This window comes from Neovison vison, chromosome X (genome assembly GCF_020171115.1).
Source record: "Neovison vison isolate M4711 chromosome X, ASM_NN_V1, whole genome shotgun sequence".
Classification (NCBI taxonomy): Eukaryota; Metazoa; Chordata; class Mammalia; order Carnivora; family Mustelidae; genus Neogale; species Neogale vison.
The window spans coordinates 1,185,579-1,201,869 of record NC_058105.1 but is presented as its reverse complement, the minus strand read 5'-3'; the positions used below and the strand labels follow the sequence as shown (position 1 = coordinate 1,201,869).

The 16,291-nt window shown below is 58.7% G+C and overlaps 2 protein-coding genes across 2 annotated transcripts; both read left to right on the top strand.

The window, feature by feature from the left end:
• Positions 1-1,739: 1,739 nt before the first annotated feature.
• ATP6AP1 (ATPase H+ transporting accessory protein 1) lies at positions 1,740-9,440 on the top strand. Its single transcript, XM_044235227.1, has 10 exons — positions 1,740-1,925; positions 2,190-2,316; positions 4,822-4,896; positions 5,188-5,381; positions 5,876-5,916; positions 6,683-6,768; positions 7,134-7,372; positions 7,982-8,029; positions 8,117-8,348; positions 8,580-9,440. Exons 1-10 carry the CDS (start codon positions 1,783-1,785, stop codon positions 8,787-8,789), a joined length of 1,395 nt encoding a protein of 464 aa, XP_044091162.1. The 5' UTR covers positions 1,740-1,782; the 3' UTR covers positions 8,790-9,440.
• Positions 9,441-10,048: 608 nt separating this feature from the next.
• On the top strand, positions 10,049-16,064 carry GDI1 (GDP dissociation inhibitor 1). Its single transcript, XM_044235114.1, has 11 exons — positions 10,049-10,162; positions 11,387-11,494; positions 11,647-11,746; positions 11,886-12,020; positions 12,495-12,693; positions 12,962-13,093; positions 13,654-13,753; positions 14,173-14,344; positions 14,640-14,784; positions 14,912-14,966; positions 15,056-16,064. Exons 1-11 carry the CDS (start codon positions 10,118-10,120, stop codon positions 15,206-15,208), a joined length of 1,344 nt encoding a protein of 447 aa, XP_044091049.1. The 5' UTR covers positions 10,049-10,117; the 3' UTR covers positions 15,209-16,064.
• Positions 16,065-16,291: the final 227 nt, after the last annotated feature.

Sequence of the window (16,291 nt, the reverse complement as noted above, 5' to 3'; positions counted from 1 at the left end):
GCTGAAGGCAGAGGATTCAATCCACTGAGCCACCCAGGCGCCCCTCTTTCTATATTTTTATTAAGAAAAATGTCAAACATCCAGTGTTATCAGTTTCCTTGGGCTGTTGTAACAGAAATCTCTTCTTTCCAGGTTCTGGAGGCTAGAAGTCCAAAATCAAGGTATGGGTGGGTGCACGCTCCCTCTGAAAGCACTCAAGAAGAATCCTGCCTCTTCCAGCTGCTGGCAGGGCCAGCGATTCCTTGCCTGGCTGCTGCAAAAGTCTGTTTCCAGGGGCGCCTGGGTGGCTCAGTGGGTTAAGCCTCTGCTTTTGGCTCAGGTCATGATCTCAGGGTCCTGGGATCAAGTCCCGCATTGGGCTTTCTGCTCAGCGGGGAGCTTGCTTCCCCTTCTGTCTCTGCCTGCCTCTCTGCCTACTTGTGATCTCTCTGTCAAATGAATAAATAAATAACCTTTTAAAAAAAAGTCTGTTTCCATTGTCACATGGCCTTCTTCCTGGTGCCCAAACCTTCTTCTTCTTATAAGGACACCAGTTATGGGGTTTAGGGCCCACCTGAATCCAGCATGATCTGATCTTGATTACATCTGCGAAGATCCTATTTCCAAAAAAGGTCACATTTCCAAGTTCTGGATGGATAATGAATTTCAGGGGGTCACCATTAAATCCAGTACATATAGCAAGGTCAAAAAAAAGCTTACAGTACCAACCCATAGATCCGCCCCCTAGGTTCTGCCACGAACATTTTACTATTATTGCTTTACTGCAAACCTATCTTTGTACTCACACTTCCCTCCGTTTTATTTTTGGTGCATTTCAAACTAAGTTGCAGGCGTCAGTTCACTTCCTCCTGAATCAATCAGTGCACATATCCTTAATGCGAGTTCAATCTTGGATTATAGTTACTAGCTTTTTGTTTGTTTGTTTCTAATAGTCACCATTCTGAGAAATAAAAAATGGCACAGAAAAAGATAATAGTCTTCCAATTCATCTGAGGTGGTGTCTCCCACCTTCTGACTATAGCTGTCACTGTCTCTTTCCTCTCTTTAAAGCACACCGAGAAAAGACAGTCTACAAGGATGTCTCCTTCCTCCCACTGACATCGCTCTTGCCAAAATCTCCAGTTGTTGCTAAGTCCAAGAAAGTTTTCTGTCCTCATCGTACCTGCTTCCTGGCAGCAGCTGACACTGACATGGTTAATTTTGGTGTCCTTGAAACCACGCTTCTCCCTTCCTCCCTCTCTTGATGCTCTTGCCGTCCTCCTTGAAGATCCCTCTCTGATCTCTCTCTTGGACCCTCCTCCTCCCTGGCCAGTTTCAGTGCTGGACGTTCCTCTGGGCATTAGCCTGGGTCCTCTTCCCTCCTCACCTGTCTCAGGGAGAGTCCATCTGTAGGAAAAAGAAACCACCCCTGCAATTTTCAGCGGAAGGAAGATTAAAGCGGGGAGACACGAAGCCCGGCGTGTGGGGCACCGGGGGAGCGGAACCGCCCCAGCCCCGCCCCACTCCCGCACCCAGCCGCTGGGAAGGGGGCGCGCGCTGGGAGCCAGCGGAGCTCCGCCCCGCCGCCTTTCCTCCTTGGAGCGCGCGCGCCTGGAGACACGTACAGCCAATCTGTGAAAAGGAGCGGCCGTGAGTGGCGTGAGCCTTGCCCAGTCATCTGCTGATCTGGCGAGCAGGCCTGCGCTCGAGCCAATGGTGGTGTGGGGCGGGGCTCGGGCGGGGGCGACTGTCACCTGATCTGCGGTGGCAGCGGCGGCCGAGGCGGTGGAGGCCGAGGCTGTGATGGCGGCGACGGCAGCGGTTCGGGCGCAGGCGGGGACGCGGCAGGCCCCAGCACTCTGGCAAATGCGGTGGCTGCCACTGTTGCTGATGGCGGTGGCGGCGGCGGAGCAGCAGGTGCCGCTGGTGCTGTGGTCGAGTGACCGGTGAGCGTGGCGGGCCGGGCCGGGCCGGGCCGGGGCTGGCTGCGCTGCGCGCCGCGGCGGCTGAGCTGCCCTCTCCCGGCTCCAGGGCTGTCCTCAACGAGCGGCGGCCGAGGGGGGCAGAGGGGAACTGTCCCTTCCGCGGCGGCCGATAGTGAGTCAGCGGGGTCAGTACTCGGGGCCCCACACAACACGATGGGAGCCCATGAGCTTCAGACCCCAAGCCATGTGCCCCCACTTGACAGCACCTCTTCTGTCCCCTGCCAGGGACTTGTGGGGTCCTGCGGCCAACACCCACGAGGGCCACATCACCAGCGACTTGCAGCTGTCTACCTACTTAGACCCCGCCCTGGAGCTGGGCCCTCGGAATGTGCTGCTGTTCCTGCAGGACAAGGTGCGCCCGCCGCAACCCTCTTTCCCTCAGTCATCGGGAAGAAGGCCCCTCCTCCCAGGACACTGAGGGCCATTCCCCAAAGGAAGCTTCAGTGACCTTGTCCCAACTGTAGGGACGTGTGACTCCTCTCTAGGGAAGGGCTGCAAGAGATGTTTCAGTGGAAATGCTGCGGCCCTTGAAATGGCACTGACTTGATTGGGTGATAGCTGGGGGGTGTCAGAGGCCGGATGCCCACTGAGTACTGAGCACTTATCTGAGCTCCCCTCCGTGGTGGGGATTATCAACCCTCTTTATAGATGGGAAGACTTATGTCCAAGGATGGTAAATGACTTGCTTAGGGTCACGCAGCTGATGGGTGACAGAGTTGTGATTCTAACTTTAATGATCATAATAGAGATAATCGAAACATGATCATTTATTGAGTGTTTCATAGGCACAGTGCTAAGCTGATGTCATTATCTTGGTTTTACTGCCAAGGAACAGGGCTGGTAGAGGTGCGACCATTGGCTGCTGTTCCGTGGTTTATGGTTCCGGCCTGAGTCTGTCTCACACACACACACACACACACACACACCCCACTTTGCTCCGGGTCGCAGTTTCCCTGTCATGCTCATCTCTGCCTCCAAAGCAGGCATACGGCCCACGAGGAGATTCTAGAGCGTTTGGGAGGTTATCGAGCCTCTGCTTATTCTTTCCTTGGTGGTGGCCTCTGTGGCTTGTTCCCCTTGTGGTCTTGCTCCATTGGTCTGTGGGCAGATAGTGATGGTTACACTGGCCTGTAGTCCTTCCAAGAGGTGGGAAATCATGTCGTTAGACTGGAACTCAGTGTTCATTCTGCTACTTCCCGGCCTTTGGACATGTGAGATAGTCTGTGAATGCAGGTTCCTCATCTGTAAAATGAAGATACCAGAGACTGAGCAGTTCTCTGAACCCGTGTAAAACATCTATCTGGGGTTTCCTTATGGCATCCATCCATCCATTCGTTTGCCAGATACGGACTGCCTACGGGGTACTAGGTGTCAAGTGTTGGGGACATAGCAGTGAGCAGAATAATCCAGGTCCTTGCCCGGAGGAAGCTGACATTCTTGTGAGGGCAGCAGGTAAACGCTAAGTCGGTGTAGGATACAATGTCAGGATACAGCTCTCAGAGTAGAAGGAAACAGGCCAAGGGAACAGATCAGGGGCGCCTGGGTGGCTCAGTGGGCTGGGGCCTCTGCCTTCGCCTCGGGTCGTAGTCCCAGGGACCTGGGATCGAGTCCCGCATCGGGCTCTCTGCTCAGCGGGAAGCCTGCTTCCCCGCCCCCCTCTCTGCCTGCCTCTCTGCCTACTTGTGATCTCTATCAAATAATTAAATAAAATCTTAAAAATAAAGGTAGGGTGATCAGTCAAAGGCTCACCGTGGAGGGATATCTGAGCAGATGCCTAAATGAACAGAGGGACAGAGCCATGTGGGTATGAGTGGAGGAGGGTTCCTGGCAGAGTGAATAGTAGGTGCAAAGGCCCTGGGCAAGGAGCTGCCGTGGCTGGAGGGTGGTAAGGGAGAGAAAGGGGTGGGAGGTGGTTAGCCAGGTAGCCAGGGGGTGAGGTGGGGGAAGGGTGCTTGCAGCCTAAATGAGGCAGGAAGCTTTGGGCAGTTTTGAGCAAGGTGTACGGAGAGGACACGGTGGTGGTTTGTGGGCTTTCAGAATGGGGGCCCAGGCAGCCACATAGGGTTAGGATTCCTGTCTAGAGGGGAGAGGAGGCTGGGCAAGTGTGTATACTAAACACAACGAGCCGAGCCGAGGGAGACTGATTAAGATTGCCTCTGGGCCTAACTGGGACGAGCTGGAGGAGGCAGGGAGTTGGGGTGGGGAGCTGGAGCCAGAGGACAGCTCTAGGTTATGGAGGGGAAGGGATGCGGTCAGCTGCTGTGCTCCGGAGCACGCGGAAGACTTCAGTGCCTTCTTCAGCATATCTAACACCTTCACCTTTCTCCCCTCTTCTACCAAACCCAGGCAAGGAAGGAACCTCTTGCCCTCTTTTAAAAAGGCTCCTGTCCGGCCCGGACGTGGGCGGTGCTAGCCGCTGGAACCGGCGAGCGGGTTCTCTTTCTCTGACTGCTGCCCAGGGGATGGGACGTGAAGGGGGAGCTCAGTGAATGTTCCTCACTGCCCCCAGCCCCTCCCCCAGCTTCCCTGTTCCCTGCCCAGTTCCTCATCTGCAGGCAGGTGGCCGACTCTTAATCCTAACGTTACCACAGTCAGCTGCCCTCGGACTTCCTCCCAGCCCCAGCCCCGTGACCACCTGCCATGTTTTCGCACCCTACCAGGAGGGTGCCGGAAGGAAAAAAGAGAACCTTCCATTCCTCCACTGCCTACCCCCAAACATGCCTTTGTTCACTCTTTTAACTTGACCCTTTGTGATTGTAAAAGAGATTTTGCTGTCCCTGCAAAAGTGCGGGGAGGGTGTCTGCCCTGCCTGGGCCCCGGCCCCACCTTCTGAGGCGTCTTCTCTGCGTCCCCCTAGCTGAGCATTGAGGACTTCACAGCCTATGGTGGCGTGTTTGGAAACAAGCAGGACAGCGCCTTTTCAAACCTGGAGGTGAGAGTCCTTTCACAGCCAAGGGCCACGGGGGCTGCCCTGCACTCCCTCCCCCAACACAGTAAATACTGTCCCCTTAGGAACCGGAGGTACTGGCTTTGGGGGCAGAAAGGCCTGAGGTTTCCCGGGCCAGGAATGTGGGGTGTTTTTTTTCTGACCTCGAATAAGACCCCCGGCCTGTGGGTGTGGGTATCCCTTGCCGCCAGATGGGGCCACCTGAGAGGTTTGGGGGCTGGCCCAGGCCCACTAGTCCCTTGCTAACTCATCCTTCTGCCTCTCCCTGGCCCCCAGAATGCCCTGGACCTGGCCCCTTCCTCTCTGGTGCTCCCTGCTGTGGACTGGTACGCGGCCAGCACTCTGAGCACGTACCTGCAGGAGAAGCTCGGGGCCAGCCCGCTTCACGTGGACCTGGCCGCGCTGCGGGAGCTGAAGCTCAACGCCAGCCTCCCGGCCTTGCTGCTGATCCGCCTGCCCTACACATCCAGGTACGTCCCGGCCTCGGAGCCTGGAGTGTGGTGAGGTGCCTGGCTAGAGACAGCCCTGCTTCTGTTCAGTACCTTGAAGCCACAGCAGAAGGTGCTTCGTGTGTCCGGAAGAGGCGGGAAGGGCCTCTGGTCAGCGGTGACTCAGGACTTCGTGTCTGGCCCTCAGTGAGGCCTGTTGGGCTCCAGAGATGAGACAGGCGTGGGCCCCGCTGGTGGGGGGCTCACTCCTCGAGCCGGGACACGTTCACAGAGCAGCTGGCGGGGCCTTGAGTGCGACTGTGAAGCTGGGGCAGAAGGGGCAAGGGCAGGGTCGTGGAGTCGCCAGAGGTGCAGAGGGAGGAGTGAGCGTGGCTTCCAGAGCCCCCGGCTCGAGCGTGCTATCGGATGGGGCTGGTAGGGAAGGATGGCGGCCTGGAGTGGAGGGGAGGCGTCCCCAGGCGGCGGGGAGCTGTCTGCGTTGGCAGGGCCTCTAATGCTCTGCCTCTCTCCCATAGTTCAGGTCTGATGGCGCCGAGGGAAGTTCTCACGGGCAATGGTGAGTGAGGCCGGGGAGGGCACATATTTTCCAACCTCATTCAGCCCTTGGCCTCAGAGAGCTGCCTCAGAGCTCCTGAGTCACTCTGCGTTTCCAGGGTGTCCCTCCGGCCTCTCAGAACAACTGGCAGCTGAGCAGAAATATGCGGACCCCCAGGCCTCACCCCTCTTCAGCTGGGCAGGGTGTTGGCACGCCTGGGGCCCTTCCATGGCAGAGTGCACGGAGTCAGTCTCCATGCTGGCAGCGCAAAGCTTAGCATTTGGGGTTTAATACACTAGCACCGTTTCAAAATCAGAACTGAGGACTTCTTTTCTGCTATAAAAAGGACAGCCGTTCCCCGTGGAAGGGTCATTGAAAACCTATAAGTGAATTTGGAGTTTTCTAGATCCCTGTGTCTTTTCTCATTTAATGTAGGCCGCAGGTGTCCCTGGGGAGGCAGGGGGTGGCTGGGGTAAGAAGTACCCGCTGTTAGGGACTCTTGATGGAAACGAAAACACTGGTGAAGGTTGATGGAGCCAGCTGTGAAGGGCTCAGTGGCCCCCCGCAGAGGACATGGCAGGTGCCAGGGCTGGGAGACTTACGCCGCAGACACCCGTGGTCCCTGCCTCAGTGAGGTGATCCCACTGAACACCACCAAGAGAGGCCACTAATGGGGCACATGGCACGGCCCAGCCTCGGGGCTGCCATCTCCTGTTGGCTGGCGTCAGGGTGTCAGTGTAAGGAGCTGCGCGTGACCTGGGTCTCGGCTCTCCCCGTTGCTCCTCAGATGAGGTCATCGGACAGGTGTTGAGCACGCTCAAGTCCGAAGACGTCCCGTACACAGCAGCCCTCACAGCAGTGCGCCCTTCCAGGGTATGTCGTGTCCCGGAGGGCCCCGGAGGGAGTGTGGCTCCGAGCAGAGTGCCTTAGGGGGCCGCTTTGTTCCCTGGGCCTGTGTGGGGGGACGAGGATGAACCAGAAAGTCCCGTTGCAGCTTTCCATCCGGCCTAGCGGGCCTTACGGGCTGCCGTGTTGGGACACTGTGTCCAAGGGTTCTAATTTGGAGACACTAGGAAGAGCTCAGGGGCGTAGGGGTCAGCCAGGAAGGGCCTCTGAGTTGAGCAGTAGCACTGCAGGTGCTGGAGAGGGCGCTCAGCGGGGACAGGGAGGGCAGGTCACTTGCTTCTGGGCCATGCCCTCAGGGCCACTGAGAGAGGGCTTGTGGGTTGTCTGCGCAGGTGGCCCGTGATGTTGCCATGGTGGCCGGGGGACTAGGTCGCCAGCTGCTGCAAAAACAGTCGGCGGCAGCTGCCGTCCATCCCCCTGTGAGTTACAATGACACTGCGCCTCGGATCCTGTTCTGGGCCCAGAACTTCTCGGTGGCATACAAGGACCACTGGGAGGACCTGACCTCCCTCACCTTTGGGGTCCAGGAGCTCAATCTGACTGGCTCCTTCTGGAATGACTCCTATGCCAGGTAAGGCAAGTGCCTGTCACTTCAGGTGTTGGGGGGTTGTCGCTGTGGGAAGCAGGTGGAATTGTGGGGTGGGGCTGGTGGAGGGCTCTTGGGATGGGGCCTGCTCAGATCTCTGCCTCTCCATGCCTTCTAGTCCTTGCCTGGACCTTTGGTTGTTAACACTTCCCAGTCACTGGGGAACCTGACAGTCCCCCCACCCCACCCCTGAACAGCCTCAGGGTGACAGCCAAGGGTGTCTGCCAGGCCTGAGTTAGTTCAAGGGCTTCTGTAGCCTCCCTTTGTGGTGAGAGAGACCATCTCCATCCCCGAAGTCCAATCTGCGCATGTCAGCAACCCCAAGGCGGGGAGCTGAAAGGAGGGCAGTGGGGCGGGTTCAGGGCAACCAGAGGAAGGCGCTCTTAGCTGCAGGGGGGGCTTGGGTGCTGGCTTCCGACCTAGATGGGATAGGGCCTCGGTTTTCTCATTTGTCAGGTGGGGACACTGCCTCTTCAGGTGGCTGTGAGGTCCTGGGGCAGCTTAGGTAGTGTAGACCTGAGGAACTTGCTCAGCTGCTAGGTGCTAGGGGCCCTCCCAGAGCCCAACAGCTCACCTCTTACTCTGGCCCTGCAGGCTCTCACTGACCTATGAACAGCTCTTTGGTACCACAGTGACATTCAGGTGAGTCCGAGGGTTGGTTGACATGTGGGCGGGCTGGCATGGCTCCGGCCTTCCCAGCTGCCTGACACCCCACATGGCCTCCCTCAGGTTCATTCTGGCCAACCGCTTCTACCCGGTGTCTGCCCGGCATTGGTTTACCATGGAGCGCCTGGAAATCCACAGCAACGGCTCCGTGGCCTACTTCAATGCCTCCCGGGTCACGGGGCCCAGTGTCTACTCCTTTCACTGCGAGTATGTCAGCAGCCTCAGCAAGAACGGCAATCTCCTCGTGGCCCGCTTGCAGCCCTCCCTCTGGCAGCTGACTCTTCAGGACTTCCAGGTGGGAAAGGGTGCAGGGCGGGGGGGGGGGGGGGGGGCAGGCTGGAGCCGGCAGGAGGGAGGGAGCAGAGAACCGAGGAGTGTCAGCGTCTCAGGGGCTGGGCCTGGGCTTGGGAATGCAGTTGGGAGTCCTGTCCCCACAGTGCCCCCTCCCATGTGGACTGCCTGCCACCTTGGGAACTCACTGGGTCTCCCTGTGTGTGGGCCACACGCTCCTTTGTGTCCCTCCCAGATCCAAGCGTTCAACGTGACGGGCGAGCAGTTCTCCTACGCCAGCGACTGTGCAGGCTTCTTCTCCCCTGGCATCTGGATGGGGTTGCTCACCTCCCTGTTCATGCTGTTCATCTTCACCTACGGCTTGCACATGATCCTTAGTCTCAAGACCATGGACCGCTTCGACGACCACAAGGGCCCCACTATCTCTTTGACCCAGATTGTGTGATCCTGTTCTTGCGGTGGGGGGGGGGTTGCGGGCGTGATGGCGTCCAGGTTGTTGCTTTCCCACCTCGAGGCACACTGGAATGAAGGGCTTTCCCTCTTCCTACTATAGCATGAACCCCCACTTCCCCTCAGCCTGTCTTGTTCCCTGTTCAACCCACTGAGGGGCTTCCCACCCCCCACCTCTATCAACAAGGTGTACATATTCTTCATAGATAGTAGACAGCTCCTCCAGGCCCAGTCGCCGCAGGGGGAAGAGGACATGCGTTCTGGGCCCCCCTCCTGCCCCTTCTGTATTCTCATCTCTGTGTCTTCTCCCCTTGCTGTTTATAGTGCTTTTGTGTAGCAAAAGCCCCCACCCCAGCCTTTATGGGGCTCCGTGCAGCAGGTAGAAGCTGGACGTCCCCTGCGTTTGGGGGTTGTGGAAGTACTATTTAAGTGTCCTGCTTGGCTGGTGTCATTGTCTTTTGGTGATGTTGTGCTAATAATGAGCAGTACACTGGGGTTTATCTCTGTGGCGTGAGAAGGAAGGGACCTGCACAGCCACTGGCCTGGGTGTGATCATTGGTTTTCTGGCCTATTACGGCCAGGTGCCTGGCAGGAGGCTGGGTTTCTCAGTGGTTTCCTTCCTAATAAAGACAGGTTGCCATGCTCATAGGACTCCTGTCACTCATTTTGCACAGGGCGCGAGGGGAGGCGCTGGGCTCAGGGCTGCCGGGACAGGCGCCCGGATGTAGCTGTAACGCAGCCAGGCCAAAGGGAAGGCCGGAGGGTCTTCAGCAAGACGGGCCCCTAACTGGCGAGGGTACGGAGGGGCTGCGGCGCGCGGGGTGGGAGAAGAGCCGGGCGTCCAGTGCCCGGGGGCGTGGGGAGATCTTCGTGACAATAGCCGGTTTCCCACCCCGAGGGGAACGCCCCCGGCTGCCGCAGCGGCGCGCGCCCGCCGCGCCCAGCCTCCTGCGGGGCGGGGCGGGCGGGTCGCGCGCGGCTCCCGCGCACGGATTCCTCGCGGGCCGCAGCACTGGCCTCCGAACGCCCCGCCCGCCCCGCCCCTCTCCAGTCTACTCAGGGCCCTCAGCGAGGGACGCCGCCCGCGGAACCGCGCTGGAGCTGGGACCCGGGCCCGGGCCACTCCTCCTGCGAGGCGAGTCGGGGAGGCGGTGGCCCCCGCTGGTGCGGCGAGACGCGGGGAGGGGCCGGGACTCTTTGACGCGGCGGAGGGGTCAAGCGGCGTCGGCCGCCGCCATCTTTGGTCCAGTGCGGCGGCAGCGGCGGCGGCTGCTGTGGTGAAGGAGGAGGAGGAGCGACGCGCGCTGGCAGCTAGGCCTGACCATGGACGAGGAATACGATGTGATCGTGCTGGGGACCGGTCTCACCGTAAGTGCGGCCTCGTTGGCTCGGGACCCCGCATCGCCCCCTCCTCCCTGCGGCGCTGCCGCCCCCGGCCGCCGACCCCATCTTCCCGTCACTGCAGTCCTCGGTGCTGCCTCCTCGGCGCTCGAGTCCCCCAAAAAGACAGCCCCGTGCCCGACGCCGTCCCCACCTCCCCCGCCCGCGACATGGTTTTTCTTCACCGTCGTGGCCCCGTCTCCGAGAAGCGGCCGTCTATCTAGCCGCCCCCTCGACTCTCCAGGCCCGACCCCCCCCCCCAGTTCTCTCCCCCACCCCGGCGTCTTGGGTCCGAAGACGCACCCCAAGGCGACCCGAGGTCCCCTCTCCGCGCCCATGACCCCGCCCACCCCTCGCACGCAGCATCCTCCCCATCCTGCATCCCCCCCCATCCTGCGCTAATTCTGGTGGGGATGAAGTACAAGGACCCTGGGTAAGGGTATCTTGCCCAGTTGGGCCCTCATCCTGCGTTTCTGGCTTTTTATGGGGCCTGGGGACCCAGGGAATGTTCCAGAAGGAGCAGCAGTGGGGCCAGTGAGCACATTCCCACTACCCCACCATGGTTTCCCATGGAGATTACAGGCTGGGTAGTATTTGCAGCCTTTGTCCTCGGCGTGCTGACAGTAACTGGTGAGGGTGTTTATCTTCCTCTTCCCCAAAGCCTGTTGGACCACTCCCCTGGAGAGAGTCCTCTTCCTCAGTCGGGATGCAGGAGGCCCTGCCGTGGCTGCACAGGCGCAGGGTCAGAGGCTCCTGTCCTTTGAGGAAAGAGCAGCCCAGGGTGGGGCCTGAGATTGCAGGCCGAGCTCAGCCTTTCTTCACTTCCCGTTCTGGTGCCCTTCACTGTCAGGCTCTCTCTTCTACGGCGCATTGTGTCTTTCCTGCCTTTTCCCGCGGCCCCGTGTACGTACAGGACCGTCTTGGCATGGTGGTTGCCCGAAGACCATGCCTGTGTCTGCGGACACTCTTTTTCTCAGCGACTTCGTTACTTCTCTTCTGTTGTTCAGCCCTTTGTCCAGCAAAGTTATAAAAGACTCTGGTCAGACGAAGCTGTCATCCCTGATCTTAGGCGAGGCGGCCGCCAGGGGTGGAAGGAGCTTTCTTTGGAGCAGAGGCTCCAGCTTTGCTCTCTTCTCGGGCTTACGGTGGGGAACAGATCTGGGTGGGGAGGCAGGCAGGTGGGAGTGCAGCGAGTGTTGCCTTCTTCCCCAGGAATGTATCCTGTCAGGCATCATGTCTGTGAACGGCAAGAAAGTGCTGCATATGGACCGGAACCCCTACTATGGGGGCGAGAGCTCCTCCATCACACCGCTGGAGGAGGTGAGGCTGCTGGGCCCGGGCCCATCCCCCATTAGCCTCTCCCACAGGGGGCCAGGGTGGCTCCCCAGGTTTGCTGGGAAGGGGGAAAGGGGGGGGCAGGGGCGGGAGAGGGTGGTCTTTGAGGGCTCTCTCTCTGTTTCTCTTGCTTGCAGCTGTATAAGCGTTTTCAGTTGCTGGAGGGGCCCCCTGAGGCGATGGGCAGGGGCCGAGACTGGAACGTTGATCTGATCCCCAAATTCCTCATGGCCAATGGTGAGAGAGATGAAAGAGGTGTGGGGGGTGATTAGGGCGACCAGACGAGGGTCAGGCTCCAGAAAAGGGGCAGCCGTACCAGCTAGGGAGCTTCCGTTAGGGAGCTGTGCTGATGGTGTCCCCCACCCCCACCACACAGGGCAGCTGGTGAAGATGCTGCTGTATACAGAGGTGACGCGCTACCTGGACTTCAAGGTGGTGGAGGGCAGCTTCGTCTACAAGGGGGGAAAGATCTATAAAGTGCCATCCACTGAGACTGAAGCCTTGGCTTCCAGTGAGTACATGTTCCCTGAGCCAGAGAACCACGGCGAGGGGCAGAGCAGGGCGCCCCTTGCCCACGGTCACGTTCTCTGTGCAGTACCCCAGGCCCTTTTACTCTGTCCTCCCTCGGTTGCCCTGAGCTTCACAGTGGGTGCCCAGAGGGAAGTCCACGCGCGGAGGGGGACGCATGGGTGTTGCTCCTTCTGAAGGGACTTCAGCCTCTGACAGGGGCCGCACTTGACCTGTGTGAAACAGCCCCAAGTGTTGGAGCTGGAACAGTGCTCCAGGCTTGTCCAGTCCAGTCCCCTCGTTGTACAGGTGGGAAACAGGCCGTGAGGAGCAAAATGGTTAATTGAAGGTTACGCGGTGCTCAGCGACACAACAGCAACAAAACTCAGCTGAGAGTTGGGGCATCTGCTTTCTTGGCCTGGTGGGAAGGAGGGCTTCGTGTTCTGTGCTGTGAAGGTTCTTCTCACATCTTCCACAGATCTGATGGGCATGTTTGAGAAGCGGCGCTTCCGCAAGTTCCTGGTGTTTGTGGCAAACTTTGATGAAAATGACCCGAAGACCTTTGAGGGTGTTGACCCCCAGAGCACCAGCATGCGTGACGTCTACCGGAAGTTTGACTTGGGCCAGGATGTCATCGACTTCACTGGCCATGCCTTGGCGCTCTACCGCACTGATGAGTGAGAGGAAGCTGGCATGGCAGAGTGCCCCTCGTCTGGCCTGCGCCCTGCCCTCCCCATTCCTGCGTGTCTCCCCCTCGACCCACCCTGCATATTTCTACTCAGCCACATGCCCATCCTTGGCCTTTTTTGTTTTTTCTGTGCATTTATTTGACCCATAGTCTTCCGCAGGCCATAGAGGGTGGTGGGAAGGCTGGCCTGGTGCTTGGGTGGGGGCGAGCTGGGGGTGCTGCTGCTGGAGCCTCTCCTCTTGACGCCGTCCCCCCAGCTACCTGGACCAGCCCTGTCTCGAGACCATCAACCGCATCAAGTTGTACAGTGAGTCTCTGGCTCGGTATGGAAAGAGTCCTTACTTATACCCACTCTACGGCCTTGGTGAGCTGCCCCAGGGCTTTGCAAGGTGAGGGCAATGGAAATGGCACCCTTGAGCATTTCCATAGCACGTAGCAATCGTCCTTTCCCGTCCTGGTCTGACTTACTTCATACTGCGCCTTGGTGACAGGGGGCGGGGGGGGTGGGGGGGTGGGGGGTATGCTGCAGCAGGGGCTGGAAGTGCAGGGTGGAAGGACCAGGCCTGCAGCAGGGCTGGCTTGGCTCCCAGCCTGAGTCAGGCAGCTCCAGGGCTGGGCCTGGGGCCTTTGAACCCCGAGTCAGAGGCCTTCTCCAAAGACCTTCGTTCTGTTCCCGGACCATTCTCCTGAGGAGCTGTGCCTTTATGCCACCCTCATACTGGCCCTTCGCAGAATGTTCTAGGTGGAAGCTCCAGAGAGGAAGGAACACTCCAGATTCAGTCCTGAGTCTGTGGCAGTATCAGAGCAGGGAAGAACCACCAGTCACCTGAGCTCCGCCTGCCCAGGACAGCCTTCTCTGTACCCCAGTGCTGGTGGGGGGAGGGTGCAGTGGCACCAGGCCATGTTTCCCCCTGGGCAGTGGAGTACACCATCATTCTCCGCACCGCAGATTGAGTGCCATCTATGGAGGGACTTACATGCTGAACAAACCAGTGGATGACATCATCATGGAGAATGGCAAGGTGGTGGGTGTGAAGTCGGAGGGAGAGGTAAGCCTTCTGCACAGCCCGAGCATGATGGCCTGGGTGGGGCTTTTGGCCGCCTTAGAGGCCCCTTTCCCAGTGACTGTGGCTCTGCAGTGACTGCTGCTAATCAGGTCTAAGAGCCTTGGGCTGGGGGTCAGAGCTGCAGAAGAAACCCACATAGCCATTTCTGTCAGTGAGAGGCATTTCCAGCCCACTTGCTGTGTCAGGGGTTCGGGGAGTGCTCTCGGGCACGGTGTCTCAGCAGAAGGGTCTTCCCAGCCCTGCATATGGGGGCCCACCTCCCCGAGGTACGGAGCGAAGCTGTGTGTTACAGGAGGGGCAGTGGTGACTGCTCAGAGGAGTGCGGTGCCAGCCCTCAGTGTGGACTCATACCCACGACCACCAAGGGGAGTGTCTGGATAGGCCTTCTGGTGTCTTCACAGGTGGCCCGCTGCAAGCAGCTGATCTGTGACCCCAGCTACATTCCGGACCGAGTGCGGAAGGCTGGCCAGGTTATCCGCATCATCTGCATCCTCAGCCACCCCATCAAGAACACCAATGACGCCAACTCCTGCCAAATCATCATCCCCCAGAACCAAGTTAACAGGAAGTCAGGTAGGTCGAGTCCCATGTGACTTCTTCCACTGTGTTCTCTGTGGGGCGGCTCTGCCTCTCCCCATCATTCTAGCGGCTGTCTGCTTGATTCCTGTCAGGAAGAGCAGGGAGCCGCCTAGCAGTCGCCAGGTTTGGCGCCCTAGCGACTGGCTAGCTAGGACTGCACTCTGTGAGGGTGGGTTTGGGTGCTGCCTGCTCTGCGGGGCTGGGGAGGGCTGGGCAGGTGGGCCAGAATTGAGCTGAGCTTCCAGGAACCCTCTGGGCCCGTGTTAACGGAGCGCTTTCTCGTGGGCAGACATCTACGTGTGCATGATCTCGTATGCGCACAACGTGGCTGCACAGGGCAAGTACGTCGCTATCGCCAGCACCACAGTGGAGACGGCGGAGCCGGAAAAGGAGGTTGAGCCGGCCCTGGAGCTGCTGGAGCCCATTGACCAGAAGTGAGGGGCTGAAGGGCTGGGGCTGAGGCTGGGGGAGGGGAGGGAGCCAGGGAGCTGGGGGGGGGGTGGAGACCAGGTCGAGTAAGGCTTGTTGTGAGGTCTTCCCCTCCGCTTGTCTGCCCCTCAGGTTCGTGGCCATCAGTGACTTGTATGAGCCCATCGACGATGGCTCCGAGAGCCAGGTAAGTGGGCGTTCTTGGCCCTGGCTCCTGGCTGCCCATCCAGGGCCCCTGCCCGACTCACCCTGGCCCGGGGCTCTGGATGTTTCCAGGTGTTCTGTTCCTGCTCCTATGATGCCACCACACACTTTGAGACGACCTGCAATGACATCAAAGACATCTACAAGCGCATGGCAGGCTCTGCTTTTGACTTTGAGAACATGAAGCGCAAACAGAATGACGTCTTTGGAGAAGCTGACCAGTGATTGACGACCCCCCCACACACACACTCCCCAGCCCTTGGTACCCTCTCCCCTGACCTAAGTCTGTTCTCCTTGAGGGCTGGGGAGATGGGTGTGGCTGGGCACCCCGGTCTCCAGCATTCTCTGCTTCCCCCACCACATTCTACATTCCTGTCACCCACCTCATTGATTCACTGACCAAATCCTTAACCTTAGTGACGGTTCAGGAGATGGGGGGTTGGATAGCATCCTCTTTCTTGGCCCTCCCTTATTCTGGGAAAAGAGGGTTCTTTTCCGTGTGTGTGTCTCTTCCCCCTCCACTCCTAATTCTTCTGCTCTGTTTGGGAAGAACGTGGAGGAAAAGCTTACTTCTGCCCCCACTGCTCTTACCCCTACTGTAGTGGCCTTTGGAGATGCCCCCTGCCTCCCCCCACCAACTCTCGTGTGTGTTGGAGAGAAGGGGCCCTCCCAGCACAAAGTTGCATCCCCTGCCCCCCCCCCCCGCCCTTGTTAATTTATTCTAATTTATTAACTTTGGCCCACCCAGTCTGAGAAGGGAGCACTGTGCCTCTCACCAGCGGCCTTCTGGTGAGGCCTGAGAGGGGAGAGGGCTTGGGTGTGGCCCGGTTGGAGGTTGATCTCGTGGTTTTTGTTTCTTGTTTTTGTGTTTGTGTTCTCTGGCATTTGCTGAGAAAAAAAAATGTGAGCAAAGCAGAAGGAGGTGGGAAAATGGATCCAAACCCCAGTATGCCCTGCCCCACCCCACAACCTTTCCCTTAGTGGTGGGAAACCCTTACCCTGCAAAGTGAATGTGTCCCCTTCCCCCAATCTCTAGTGTATTTCACAGAAAACCTCCCAATAAAACTGTGTTGAAACCTGGGCCCAGATCTTCAGTTTTATTTCCCCAAAAACTGGGCAGTGGGTGGGGCTTCGGCTCCTTGGGCTGTCCATTCTATCAGTTTCAGACTTCGGTTTAGCTCTACTCGGGATGGGTGTGAAAGGTGACTGCCTTCATCAGGGAATTAGCTCCTGAACCAAAGAGCCACATGCAGGCGGATTAGTGCTGACCTGTAACCCCTTGGGGTCAGTGTGGGGAAATAGGGGGAA